At 32.9% G+C, this 12,850-nt stretch overlaps 2 protein-coding genes across 2 annotated transcripts; both read left to right on the forward strand.

Annotated features, from left to right (window-relative positions):
- Positions 1 to 6,930: 6,930 nt before the first annotated feature.
- LOC102600109 (acidic mammalian chitinase-like) lies at positions 6,931 to 8,654 on the forward strand. Its single transcript, XM_006343623.2, has 2 exons — positions 6,931 to 8,176; positions 8,396 to 8,654. Exons 1-2 carry the CDS (start codon positions 7,078 to 7,080, stop codon positions 8,419 to 8,421), a joined length of 1,125 nt encoding a protein of 374 aa, XP_006343685.1. The 5' UTR covers positions 6,931 to 7,077; the 3' UTR covers positions 8,422 to 8,654.
- Positions 8,655 to 10,371: 1,717 nt separating this feature from the next.
- LOC107059929 (uncharacterized PE-PGRS family protein PE_PGRS36-like) lies at positions 10,372 to 11,166 on the forward strand. Its single transcript, XM_015307033.1, has one exon. The coding sequence runs from the start codon at positions 10,372 to 10,374 to the stop codon at positions 11,164 to 11,166; it is 795 nt and encodes a 264-aa protein (XP_015162519.1).
- Positions 11,167 to 12,850: the final 1,684 nt, after the last annotated feature.

The following is a 12,850-nucleotide window of genomic DNA, read 5'->3' on the forward strand; positions in this document are numbered from 1 at the left end:
AAAATGGACTTATGAGCTATGAGGCACCATGAAATCGTAGTCAACTCCATGGATAAACATCTTTTCACATTATTCAGAATTTAAACACATTTTAATTTTTAAGGATTGGAAAAAAGTAAATAACGAAACCACTACGGATTTGTCAACTTTAACTATTCAAAAAATATATATCTTACTCTCCTCAGACTCCACTTGGTGTTATTGTTGTCCTTACTTGATTTTTTGGGAAATCCTTGTGTGATGAGGGAAAATTGTTTTATGTAGTAAATTGAAGTAAGATGAATGTGTAGTCATGAATGATTACTTAGTATATCAACAACAAATTCAGTATAATCTCATGAGTGGGAGTATGTGAAGGGTGATGTGTATGCAGACCTTACCCTTACATTGTGGAGGTAGAGACGATGTTTCCTAGAGAGCCTCGGCTCGAGTAACACATTTTCAAAGAAGGTTAGAAAAGGGAATATATATACCCTCTCTATTTCTACAGGGTAGACACAAGGTTTGCATACACTCTATTATCTCCGAACGCCATGTTGTTGTATTTCATGAGGATTGTTGCTGGTAATTAAGAACAAAACAACTTGTTAATTGTACAACATAAATATGGAAGATTTGTAAAAAGGAACATAATGTGGAAAAAACAAAAACATAAAGCTTCTTACTAATAAGAAAAGGTTTAACTAATAAAATGGTCGTACGTATATGTAATGTATCGATATTATATAATCGTATACAATATGATGTATAACTATATATCAAAGATGTGTTCACATCTTGTATTTATTTATGGAAAATAACATCATACTTGTATCAATCAACCAAATGGTTCTAAATCTATTCAGTGCTTAGCTATGTTTGTGATAATGTACAAATTTGCAAAGTTAAATAATATTACAATACGATTGGAACAAAGTATAAAGGAACTATTGTATATATGAATGAATATACAATATGAATAAGTTGTTACATATTTCTAAATGTTCCTCTAGACCTTACTTTTTTGCTGAAAGAGGCTATGTACAATGTTACTTCAGGATTTTTTCTTTATTTACAAAAAGTAGTGGATATTATAGTTGAGAATGTTCCATGGATTATGAGCTATATATACACAATAAAAAATTATGGTGAAACGATTAATATTTTTTTATTTTCAATAAAAGTTTTTGGAGTCGAATTTTGAATATTAAATCGTTTTTCATAGTAAGCATTTTACCCTCTAAATTAGACTTTTCAATATAAATTTGAATTAATCTAATCACACAATAAATATTGAACATCGAGTAAAAAATAAAAATAAAATGGACTTATGAGCTATGAGGCACCATGAAATCGTAGTCAACTCCGTGGATAAACATCTTGTCACATTATTCAGAATTTAAACACATTTTAATTTTTAAGGATTGGTAAAAAAGTCAAAAACGAAACCACTACGGATTTGTTAACTTTAGCTATTCAAAAAATATATATCTTGTCAATTTCAACGTTTGATATATATTTTTTTAATTACCCCCACAGTTCCAAAATACTTATTACATTATAGTTCTTGAGAGTTAAATTACTCAAATTTTAATTAATATTTTAAGATGTATTTTTTTCACCATATTGATATAAGAAAAATTACAACTTATAATATTTTTTATTTATTTTTTAATATCAAAATTTTAATTTTATAATAATATTAAATTAATTTAATTTAATTAATTCTCTGTGATAAGTATTATGGGACGGAAGGAGTAATGTATATCATTAATAACTTTATCTTGTCAACAGAGCTGACTCAGAATGATGTCCTTTTTTTGCCATTAATTAGTTCATTGACACATAGTTCCACTACCCTTTACATATTTTATTTGAATAAATTGATATAACAACTTTGAGAAAAATAAAATCATTTTTCATTGGTTTTAAAACTACTTCATAAATAGAGCTATTTATGGATATCACTATATGTTGTAATTTTTTTAAAATGTCACTATATAAAAAATAATAAGAGGGTTGAAATTGCTACATCAATTAATTTTTCCTATAAAGAAAGTCCACAAGAAAAATGGAAAGTGAAATAACCAAAAATTTTGCAAAATTCCCATTTGATTAGTATTTTTATGTTTTCCTTTTCTAAATCTAATAGAGATTCCCAAGAAAATTTGTCTTTGACTAATAGATAAAATTTCTAGTTGACTATTTTAATAAATATTTTTAACTTTTCTTCTCAAATAGTGTGGACCATTTGTCTAGGATGATCATGACTTGTCGCAATATATAATTCATTATTAATTTAATTAATAAGATTGATTTGACAAAATAAAAAAATATTTACATTATTTGTGTATATGAGGTGTCACAATCCAAGTTCATGATACGTATTGTCCACTTTGGCTCTACATGCCATGTGAATTTGTCCCTTGAGCTATACAGCCGCCATCGAGCTCAATAATCGCATTTATCATGTTAACTTGTAATATGCCTTATAAATAAAGCTCTTTACTTACATCTTTCATTTTGATGTGGGGTACATTTAAGGTGTCATATGCATCCCTTCTATAAAAGTTAATTGACACTAGAAGCACATAGTCAGTCCTTCTCTTTGATCCACCCTCATCGATTCATCCTCTATATATCATAGGCGCTAGGAACTTAGAATCCTCGTCGAGGTTTGACTTCACCGTACTGAATGAGAGTTGGACTCTTATATCATATTAGTTATCATCATAACCTTAACACTTATTGTCCACTTTGATCCAACAAGTCCCAGTCGCCTTATGTCTGTGTTTCTTGGGCTATGCCTATGTGAACTTATGGTGTGTTATAAAGTTTTTAAATTTCCTCTTCTATACCGATGTAAGATTGACCTAAGATATCATATGTATCCTTCTTCATAAACTTACCAGGTTAAAACAATCATTGTCTTTAACGTATTTTTATTAGTCAGCCCTCTGTCATGAACGTTACATAATATAACTCAATATTTAATTGAATAAATAGGTACTACTCCCAAAACTTATGATAAATGTTGGAGGAAGCTTCATTACTTTTTGTAATACTCTAGAAGAAATAATCCCTTTAATTAAGATAGAAATTAACTATAAGATGGATGATATAATTTGAACAAAAAAGATACATCCAAGAATAAAAAACCAAACTGTTTGCTGAGAGGTCCCTATTAATCTTATTATCATAATCATAATACTTATTCTTAATCACAATTGCACTAAAAGTTGTCAAGAATGTTACAAATTCATCAAATTATTAGATTAATTAATATTAAGGTAAGTAGAATATATACAAGCAGAAAAAAAATACTAGTAGTTGAGTCAAAATATAATTTATTGACAAACTATCTGACAAAGTTAAATCACTTAAAATTAATTTATTAGAGACAATTTAATAATTGTCTGTCCAAGACATTAAAGAATATTCAGAAAGGCATTTTGAAAACCAATTTGATTTTATCTCTTTTTGTTCTGTTTAAAAAAGTTTCAAGTATTATACATTTTAAACCTTATAATACTAACTAATAAGTGAACCTCTTTTATTTATTCATACATCCACATATACAATATAAAATTATGAAAAATAGAAATTCAAATGTTAAAAAACATTTAATTTTATTACATTGTGATATATATATATCACTTATGGTATTTATTTTAATAATGTATCATTATTTCGCTCCTAATTTTATGAAAGAATTTAAAATTTAAAATTTAAAATTTTAAACTCCGTAAATCATTCATGAAATTTCAAACTTACAAACTTTTGCACATTATGTTAAGAGCTCTATATGTTATTTCACATTTTTCCTAGGGGTACTTTTGTCCAAATATTATTCTCTTCCTTAAAAAGTGACTACTTTCCTATTACTTTGTTATGTGAGTGTTATAATTTTCAATTTCCATATCTCTTCACTACAATTCTTTTATATATATAATAAAATAAATAATAAAAGTGCCATTAAGACTTTAAATAATTAAAGGCATTATATAATAAGGGCGGCTTCATCATTTTATGGCGAGATTGACTCAACGTCACGATAGCCAGATTTGCATTAATACTTTACGAGATCGTTTCGTTGAATTCAACACATCAAATAAGACGTTTGTTTACGATCTCGTATAACTAATATATGTGCGAGTCATAAAGAAATATATATTATTTTGTATAGGATATAAGATCGAAAGTTGCTATCTTATTAGGTTCAATCACTATAATTGTTTGAAACCCACAAACCATTTCGATTGGGGTTCATAATGACCGACACCCCTTTATCAGAAAATTACTTTGTACATTCTTTATATCTTGACACTCTTTAGTAAAAAATTTAGCTCTATCACTGCATCCAATGCCAAACGGCACCTTATTCCTTAGTACAAAATAATTAGACCAAGTCAACAATATTATTAAAATGTTCCAGAAGAAAAAACGAAAATGTTCTAAATTCAGATTTTAAATTTTCAATCATATTTTAATGTAAAATGTTCAACCTATATGACCAAGCCATTGATGAAAACTTGGTGCTCATGTGGACCATATCCATTAAATTATGTCCTTTTAATTTTTCTTATCTGCCCATTTACCTCATGGGGCATGTTGCATTGAGGTGAGAAAGGTCAATTCCATTACAATTTTAAAAGAATTTTTAACTTATACATGCAATAATTAGACGAATTCATAATTTAAAGAGTACGTGTTTGAAATTTTAGTTTCAAAATTGAAAATTGTTACATGTTAAATGAACTTCCTATGAAAAATAGAAGGTTTAAATTAATGTCACTAAGTTTTAAGTGAAACCATAAATGAAAGTTTATGTCCGCCCCTGACTGCAACATAAAGAATTTGTACACTAAAATGCATTTTATTAGTCTATTTACTTTATTTTTTTAGGTTATTAATCTCATTTGTTAAAAACGATTTTTATAGTAATTATTTTTAGGTGATATGATTAGTATAATAGAAAATTACATTATTAGTGTATAAAATTAAATTTATTTTATAATTGTTATAATTATAATTGAATCTTAAGTCAATTGGGTTAAAGGTGATGTCGTAAGATCCAAAAAATATAGTATATATTAAGATATACCATTCATCATTTTTCATAAAATAAAGATAGCAAAGTGATGAAAGCTACTTAAGAATCAAGGTAGATCTCAATATATTCCATTTTCCATTACATAAACTTAAGGTTGTAAAGGTGTGTTCTTTTGAAAAATAAATGGGCTTCTTGCTTAATTTGTTTCAAAATATAAACAAAATTTATTATCTTAAAGTATTTGTATATATAATCTAGATAAACGCTATAGAAGATAGTGGTGAAGGGTAGGGGTAGTGCGGTCGTAGGGATGAGAAGCTATAGAATAGATAAAGAAAAAGTGTGTTGGATGGTGAAAAATATACAATAAGTATGTGGGAGTAATGATTCAAGAGGGGCCGATCCTAACTTCTCGACCCATTACTCATTCATTCTCGATTCAATATGTATTATAAATTTACGAGCAATTAAGTTGACCTACGATAACAAGTAAATAGTTTTATATCCTTTGTATTGCAACCACATGAATAGCTAATAATTACGTCTCGAGTGGACAACTATATTAGGTGCTTGTCAAACTTCAATCATCCCAAGGGAAATCTTATTAAGAACTTTTCCTCTTTTGACTTGTATTAAAATCAAATGTCCTTCTAGAGTTTGAATTGGTCAAAAGGTATGTGGTGAAGTAGTGGTTATCTTTCATTCTTAATCAAATATTTTAGGTTTGAGATTTGGATATGAAGTCCTTATTGATAGAAAATGTGGGATTTCTCAGTACGGATCAGGATTTAATCAAGGGTTCAACCAACTCTAAAGTAGAGTAGTCAAATAGGGAAATTCAAACAAAAAAGTACAGGAAAGGAAACCTTATTCGATGACCACTCCTCCTTCTGCATAGAGATAGGGTCGCCTATCAATCGACAGCTGCTGCAGCTGGTGGAATAAATCTACCCGGAGCTTCCGCTGGTTTTCAGATAGAAACTCCAATTTATCTTTCTGCTCGTTGGGAGAACTCTCAATGGATTGGTTTCCGGGAGTCGAGGTGGAAGTAGATGGGGACTGGGGAGAATAAAAAACCTCCTTATCGGAATTGGTCTCGTCCGATGCATGGCCGATGAGGGAGGCTCCAGAAGGAGAAGAAGCGGACGGAGACTCCGAGGGTTAGGGGATAGGTTTGGTCGAGAATTTCATTACCTAAGTACGCCACTATAGCCACTAAAAGGGTCATATCTTGTTGAAGAGGAAGTGAAAGGAGCGAGACCTTGCGGAGTAGGTACGGAAGGGGGGGCCTCTTCAGAGGTAGTTAAAACCCTTTATTTCAGGGAGGCAAGATAGGATCTTTCTTTTAGGATAGGACCACATACCCTAATTGAGACCCGGAGGGAGGCTGGATCTACTCTAAAGTAGAGTAGCTGTACTTGCCTTTTTCTTAGAGTGGATTGAGGAAGAAGTGGAACTCAGATGAGAACATAGAGAGCATTTTACCTTCAATTAGTGGTGGAGTTAGTAATTTAGTGAAGGGTGTACAAATTTTCTTTCTAAGTTTTGTCAAGAGTATGTAAAATTAAATATATGCTCATAATAGCTATCATTTAACCTCTATACACCATATAATTATCCGGCAAAGAGTGTGTACCTAACTCCTTCCCCTAAGGTGGCTCGGCCGATGCTCCCAACACTAGACTTTCTGGTAAGAATCTGAATTTAATCAGACTTCAATATAAGTACCGGACATCACAGGAGACCACGAAAAAAGAGATTCAAAAAGCATTAACTCCATTGAGAAGTGGGACACTATATACTCATAACTAACCAGTCAAAAATATCAACTTTATAATACCAATTCCTTTAGGTAATCTTCAACTCCATCCACACATACCAAGTCATGTTTTTCATGTCTTGTGGACAAATAGAAACAGCCAATTCCTTAATACCAAAAAAATAAATATTCCAAGTTAGACCTTTATCAAGGCTCCATTTGTCCTATAAATAGAGAAGAAACTAAAGCAACAAACATATGATCTTATTTTTTTTGTATCAATAAAATGGCTAACATTATGTTATGTTGTATTGTCTTTTGTCTTGCCCTTTGTTCTGGTGTAATGGCACACCCTCCCTCTAAAGGTGTCAAAGGTGCATATTACCCTTCATGGGCATTTTCAACTTTCCCACCATCATCCATAGACACATCTTTGTTCACTCATATCTACTATGCATTCCTTGTACCAAACAACACAACATTTAAATTTGATATTGACGATGAAACCTCCACTCTCCTCCTCAACTTCACCTCCACCCTCCGGTCCAAAAGACCGTCTGTCAAGACACTCTTTTCGGTTGGGGGAGGAGGTGAAGGACCGGCTAGGTTCTCGCGTATGGCATCAACATCTGCCTCTCGTTTGTCTTTTATAAAATCTAGCATAGAGGTAGCTAGAAAATATAAATTTGATGGATTTGATCTTGACTGGGAATTCCCTCAGAACAATAAGGACATGGAGAATTTCGCGATTTTAGTAAGCGAATGGAGGGTTGAGGTTAAAAAAGAATCTTTGGCTACAAAAAGGCCACAACTTTTGATCACAGCAGCTGTTTACTTCTCTGTTGACTTCTTCCTATGGGGTGAATTTAGATCATATCCTGTGCCTTCAATTAACAAGAACTTGGATTGGATCAACTTAATGTTCTACGATTATCGTGGATCATGGGACACGTCTGCCACTGGTGCACAAGCAGCATTATTCGACACGAAAAGTAATGTTAGTACAAGTTATGGACTAAGTACTTGGATCAAAGCAGGGGCCTTAAGAAGCAAATTGATAATGGGATTGCCACTTTATGGTAGGACATGGAAATTGAAAGATCCAAATGTTGATGGAATTGGTGCACCAGCAGTTGGTGTTGGTCCTGGTGATGAAGGGACATTAACTTATAGGGAAATTGAGAAATTCAATGAGGAAAATAATGCTAAAGTTGTATATGATTCTGCTACTGTTTCTGCTTATTCTGTGGCTGGAACTTCTTGGATTGGCTTTGATGACACTAACTCTGTTGCAAGGAAGTTACACTATGCTCAATCACAAAGACTTAGAGGCTACTTTTTTTGGGCTGTTGCTGGTGATAAAGATTGGAAAATCTCAAGAACAGGTAACTTGCTTTACACTTATTTTACGAAAAAAGTATTCAACTCGTATACACTGACAGTGTCGACAATTTCTTACACTAGTATTTCACATTTTAACTTGTTGTCGCAGTATATAAGTTAAATCCTACTAAAAAGAAGATGTAGCATATAGATATTTGCTAAATCACAATCGAATTAAATCTCTTACGGAGACTTACTTTATTCTTTTTCTTATTGTGTAGCTAAGCAATCATGGATTATTTCCTAAGAGATGAAGGGGGGAACAAGACTCTTCCTTTGGACTTATATATATATATATAATATATATATATATTTTGTTTGTGAAAGTGTATTGAAGCTGAATAGTTCATCTTTTTTTTATTTATGCACTATATATATGTTGTACCATTTAGTTATATGTACTTTCAGCTAATAAAGTTTATTTTAAGTGTAAGAGAATACAAACTTTTAACTTTGAAATTTGTTGGATGAACACTCAAATGTAACTTGTACTCCTCTAGTTCAAATTTTCTTAACATTTCCCAAAAAGAACAACAAGAAATGCATCAAATATAAATCATAATTCGTCTTAGTACTAATTCAAGTGTGAATTGTAAATAGAAATTAATGGAGAAAGTATATCAAATAAACTCAATCAAATGATCCACTGATCGATAAGTATTCCCTCTCATAGACCGTGTGGCTGCACCTCAGATTTCATCACGATCCCATGCCATAGAAGCTGAAATTATTATGATCAATTGTTAAGTTTTCAACTGTCGATGCCATAATTTATAAACAGTATGCTGATTATGAAAAAAATAACTAGGCATATGTCTATGGATTTAAGTTATATACACTGACATACTGTATATAGCTGGTTAATTACCATTTTGTTAGTTTACCTTATAAGTGCCCAGATTGTGTAAGTTATACCATCAGTGCATAGAACTTAAACTCTACGTCTAGAAATGGAAGAAGTTTAGAAATTTTACCTGTTCTTGAAAGAGTCCAGTTGCTGTCAGAGCCAAGTGCCCAAAAAAAGTAACCACCAAGACCCTGAGCCTTAGCATACTTGATCTTGGCTCTGATGGAGTTCGTATCGTCATATCCAATCCAATTTGTTCCAGAATATGAATATGTTGAAACTGTTTCATTATTGTATACTACAGAGGCATTGTTTTCTGAATTGAATGTTACTATATCGTCATACGACATTTCTCCGTGAGTTCCAGGACCAACTCCTACTGCAGGAGCTCCGATTCCGTGATCATTTGGATCCTTCAATTCCCATGTATTTCCATATAAGGGAATTCCCATGACTAACTTTGTTGAAGGAACCCCATTTTGTTTCCAGGATGAAATTCCGTAGCTTGTGCTAATATTGCTAGACTTATCGTATAACAAGGCCGGAGCACCAGTTGCTGAAGTGTCCCAAGAACCTTGGTAGTTATAGCACATAGGGCTCAAGAAATCAAGATAGTTGCTTAGAGCTTCTGTGGGATAAATTGTACCCGATAAGAGAACGTTTGGGGAGAAGTAAACAGCAGCAGACAGGATTAGTGGAGGTTTGGAGGAAGCTAGTGACTCTATGTTGATGGCGAGGCGCCATTCTTTGAGGAGCAATGCTAGATTGAGCATGTTTTCTGAGTCGATAGGAAATTCCCAATCAAGATCAAGGCCATCAAAGCCGTAATTTCTGGATACATCTATCGTTGATTTGATGAATGCAGCGCGATTATCTGGGCAACTCATCATACTAGGGAGTAGTGGAGAACCTGTATCTCCTCCTATTGATAGCATTGCCTTTGTTGCAGGGCTATGGGAATGGATGATGGATGTGAAGTTAATCATTGATTGCTCGTCAACTTGGCTTACGAGCAACTGGAACGATGTATTATCAGGCACAGCAAATGCGTAGAAAATGTGGGTGAAATATGCAGTAGGGATGCTTGATGGAGGAGCTTTTTCAGCTAGCCATGAAGGCCAATATGCACCTTTGATGCCAGAAGGCAGAGGTGCAGGTCCAGGAGCTGGAGCAGGTGTATCGGGATATGGTACTGAGGCAGGGACTGGAGGCATAGATAGTGGAGCTGGAGCTGGAGGCATCATTGGTGGACTAGAGATGGGAAATAAAGGCTTGGATGGTGAAGGTGGACTAAAGTAGGGAACAGATGGTGAAATAGAGGGGGGTGTTACAGGCATGTACGGTGGAATAATGGCTGGAAATGGAGGCATAGATGGTACAAGGAAGATCGGATTGAAAGGTGGGGATGGTGGACTGGTGGCTGGAAGTGGAGGCATGGATGGTACAGGGAATATAGGTATAGAAGGTGGGGATGATGGACTAGTGCTTGGAAATGGAGGCAGTGATGGTATAGGCAAGCCTGGAATTAGAGGCGAGGACGGTGAACTAGGCGACCCTGGAAATGCAGGCACGAATGGTATAGGGAAGCGTGGAGCTAGAGGCGGGGATGATGGACTAGTGCTTGGAAATGGAGGTAGTGAAGGTATAGGCAATCCCGGAGTTAGAGGCGAGGACGGTGAACTAGGAGAGCCTGGAAATGGAGGCACAAGTGGTATAGGAAAGCCTGGAACTATAGGCAGGGACGATGGACTAGTGCTTGGAAATGGAGGCATTGATGGTATAGGCAAACCTGGAATTAGAGGCGAGGAAGGTGAACTAGGAGATCCTGGAAATGAAGGCACAATTGGTATAGGGAATCCTGGAACTAGAGGTGGACTAGTGCTTGGAAATGGAGGCAGTGATGGTATAGGTATGCCTGGAATTAGAGGCAAGGACGGCGAACCTGGAACAAAAGGTGCAGATCGTGGACTAGCGCCTGGAAATGGAGGCACAGATGGTATTGGAAAGGTGGGAACAGACGGTGGACTAGTGCCTGGAAATGGAGGCATCTCAGATGGTGCAAAGCGCGACGGGAGTAGAGGTGGCATTGTACCAGAAAATGGTGAAGGAGACACAGAAATAGGACTTGATGCAAAACACACATGAAAATTAGCACCAACAACAACAACAACCAAAAAAGTTGACAACATTTGTACTACTGCAGCCATATTTTGTTATTCACTAGTCCTTCACCAACAATAACATACATGAAAATGAGATTTATATAAACTATATACTATATACTAAAACAAGATGAGAAAATAAAAACAGAAATTGCCAATGTGCTATCTTTGGTAACTACATTATTTGTTTCTCATGTTTTCTTATAATATAATTACATTGATGTAACAATATTGTTAAAACCTCTGATTTTATCGACATATATATCTCTGTCACACAAAAGTTAATTATTCTAATTTGATTTTGGATCTTCCTATGCCAGCTTTATCATAGTCAAGTATATTAATTTCTCCAATTTAGCAAACAAAACATTGTTGGACCAACAATGTGGTTATTATATGTAAGAAGGAAGATAATAGTTACATATGTATCTTTTGCACTCTTGGTTTGTAATCTAGGTGTTTGTTTTTGTAATAATCGAATCTTTTGCTTTTACTTTCTAGTTTGATTTTGTAATTTTTATTTTGATAATGCTAATAATAATTTATTTCATATTAAGTAGCTTTTTAATTGATCATCATTGTTTAATTCAAATGTCATCAAGATATTTTGATATATCACAACTAAATCTTTAATTTTTTTAATATAAAAAGAATCATGTTGGCTAAATTCTTGGAAAATGCAAACGATTTCTTGAAGAAAGCTACATATATAACTTGATTATATATATTTCCTTTTTTTTCTTAAAGAATAATTGATTTAATAGTGTTGGACTATAAATATGTGTTTAAAAGTATATTAATTATCATACACTTAATTGATTTGATTTTGGTTCCAAAAATATTTGAAAGATCAAATTGATTGATTTGGTTTGATTCCAGCATTTGAAATTATGACTTAATTGATTTGATTTCTTTTTAGTGAAAAACAAACTCAAACCGAATTGTTCTTTAAGGAATTTTTAGAAATGAACAAGAAAGTGATTGTTGAAATATTCTAGTAAGATGAGACTTATCTCTAGCTTTATTATATGTTTTGGGTTTCAAATCTCAGTCTCATGAAAAAATTAAAGTGATATTATTTAGACTTGTTGAAAATAGTTTAAGGAGGATGTGTTCAAATTTGTATATATGTTATTTTTAAAAAAATTAACACCTCCAAAAAAAAATATGAAAGAAATTACATTAAATAGTAATAGTATCTAGATCATAATTAAAGGGATGGAAAGTCATTAAACTTAAAAAGATTTACTATCCAAATAATTAAAGGTAATCTCATTAAAGAAAATAGTAAGTTAATCATTTCTTAATACTATATAAGATAAGCATGGTGCTTCATCATTTTCATTATCAAAAATACATTTTTGAAGAAATTATAACAAAAAAAAAAAAAAAAGATGGCAGCCTCTTTGTCTTTGTTTAAAGTTGTGCTTCTTCTTGTGCTATTTTTCATGGGCAATGCAGGTATATAATCTCTTTGCTTTATTCTTTCTTTACCAATGAAGAATGTTAAGAGATAAAAAAATATTTTTAAATTTTTTTTATATATCCTTTTTTCAAATAATCACTCAATCAACTATATCGCAAATCATTAACATGAGTTGTGGTGAGGTTCAGGGGCGGAGCCAACAGTCAGGGGTTCACCCGAACCCCCTTCGACGAAAAATCTT

This window comes from Solanum tuberosum, unplaced genomic scaffold (assembly GCF_000226075.1).
Source record: "Solanum tuberosum cultivar DM 1-3 516 R44 unplaced genomic scaffold, SolTub_3.0 scf00047, whole genome shotgun sequence".
NCBI classification, from domain to species: Eukaryota; Viridiplantae; Streptophyta; class Magnoliopsida; order Solanales; family Solanaceae; genus Solanum; species Solanum tuberosum.

Excerpts from the sequence above, each read along its gene's own strand:
- LOC107059929 (XM_015307033.1), top strand. The coding sequence starts at position 10,372 with ATGGCTGGAAATGGAGGCATAGATGGTACAAGGAAGATCGGATTGAAA.
- LOC102600109 (XM_006343623.2), top strand. The coding sequence starts at position 7,078 with ATGGCTAACATTATGTTATGTTGTATTGTCTTTTGTCTTGCCCTTTGT. Across the intron at positions 8,177-8,395 it reads TTGGAAAATCTCAAGAACAG|CTAAGCAATCATGGATTATT; the intron begins GTAACTTGCTTT and ends CTTATTGTGTAG.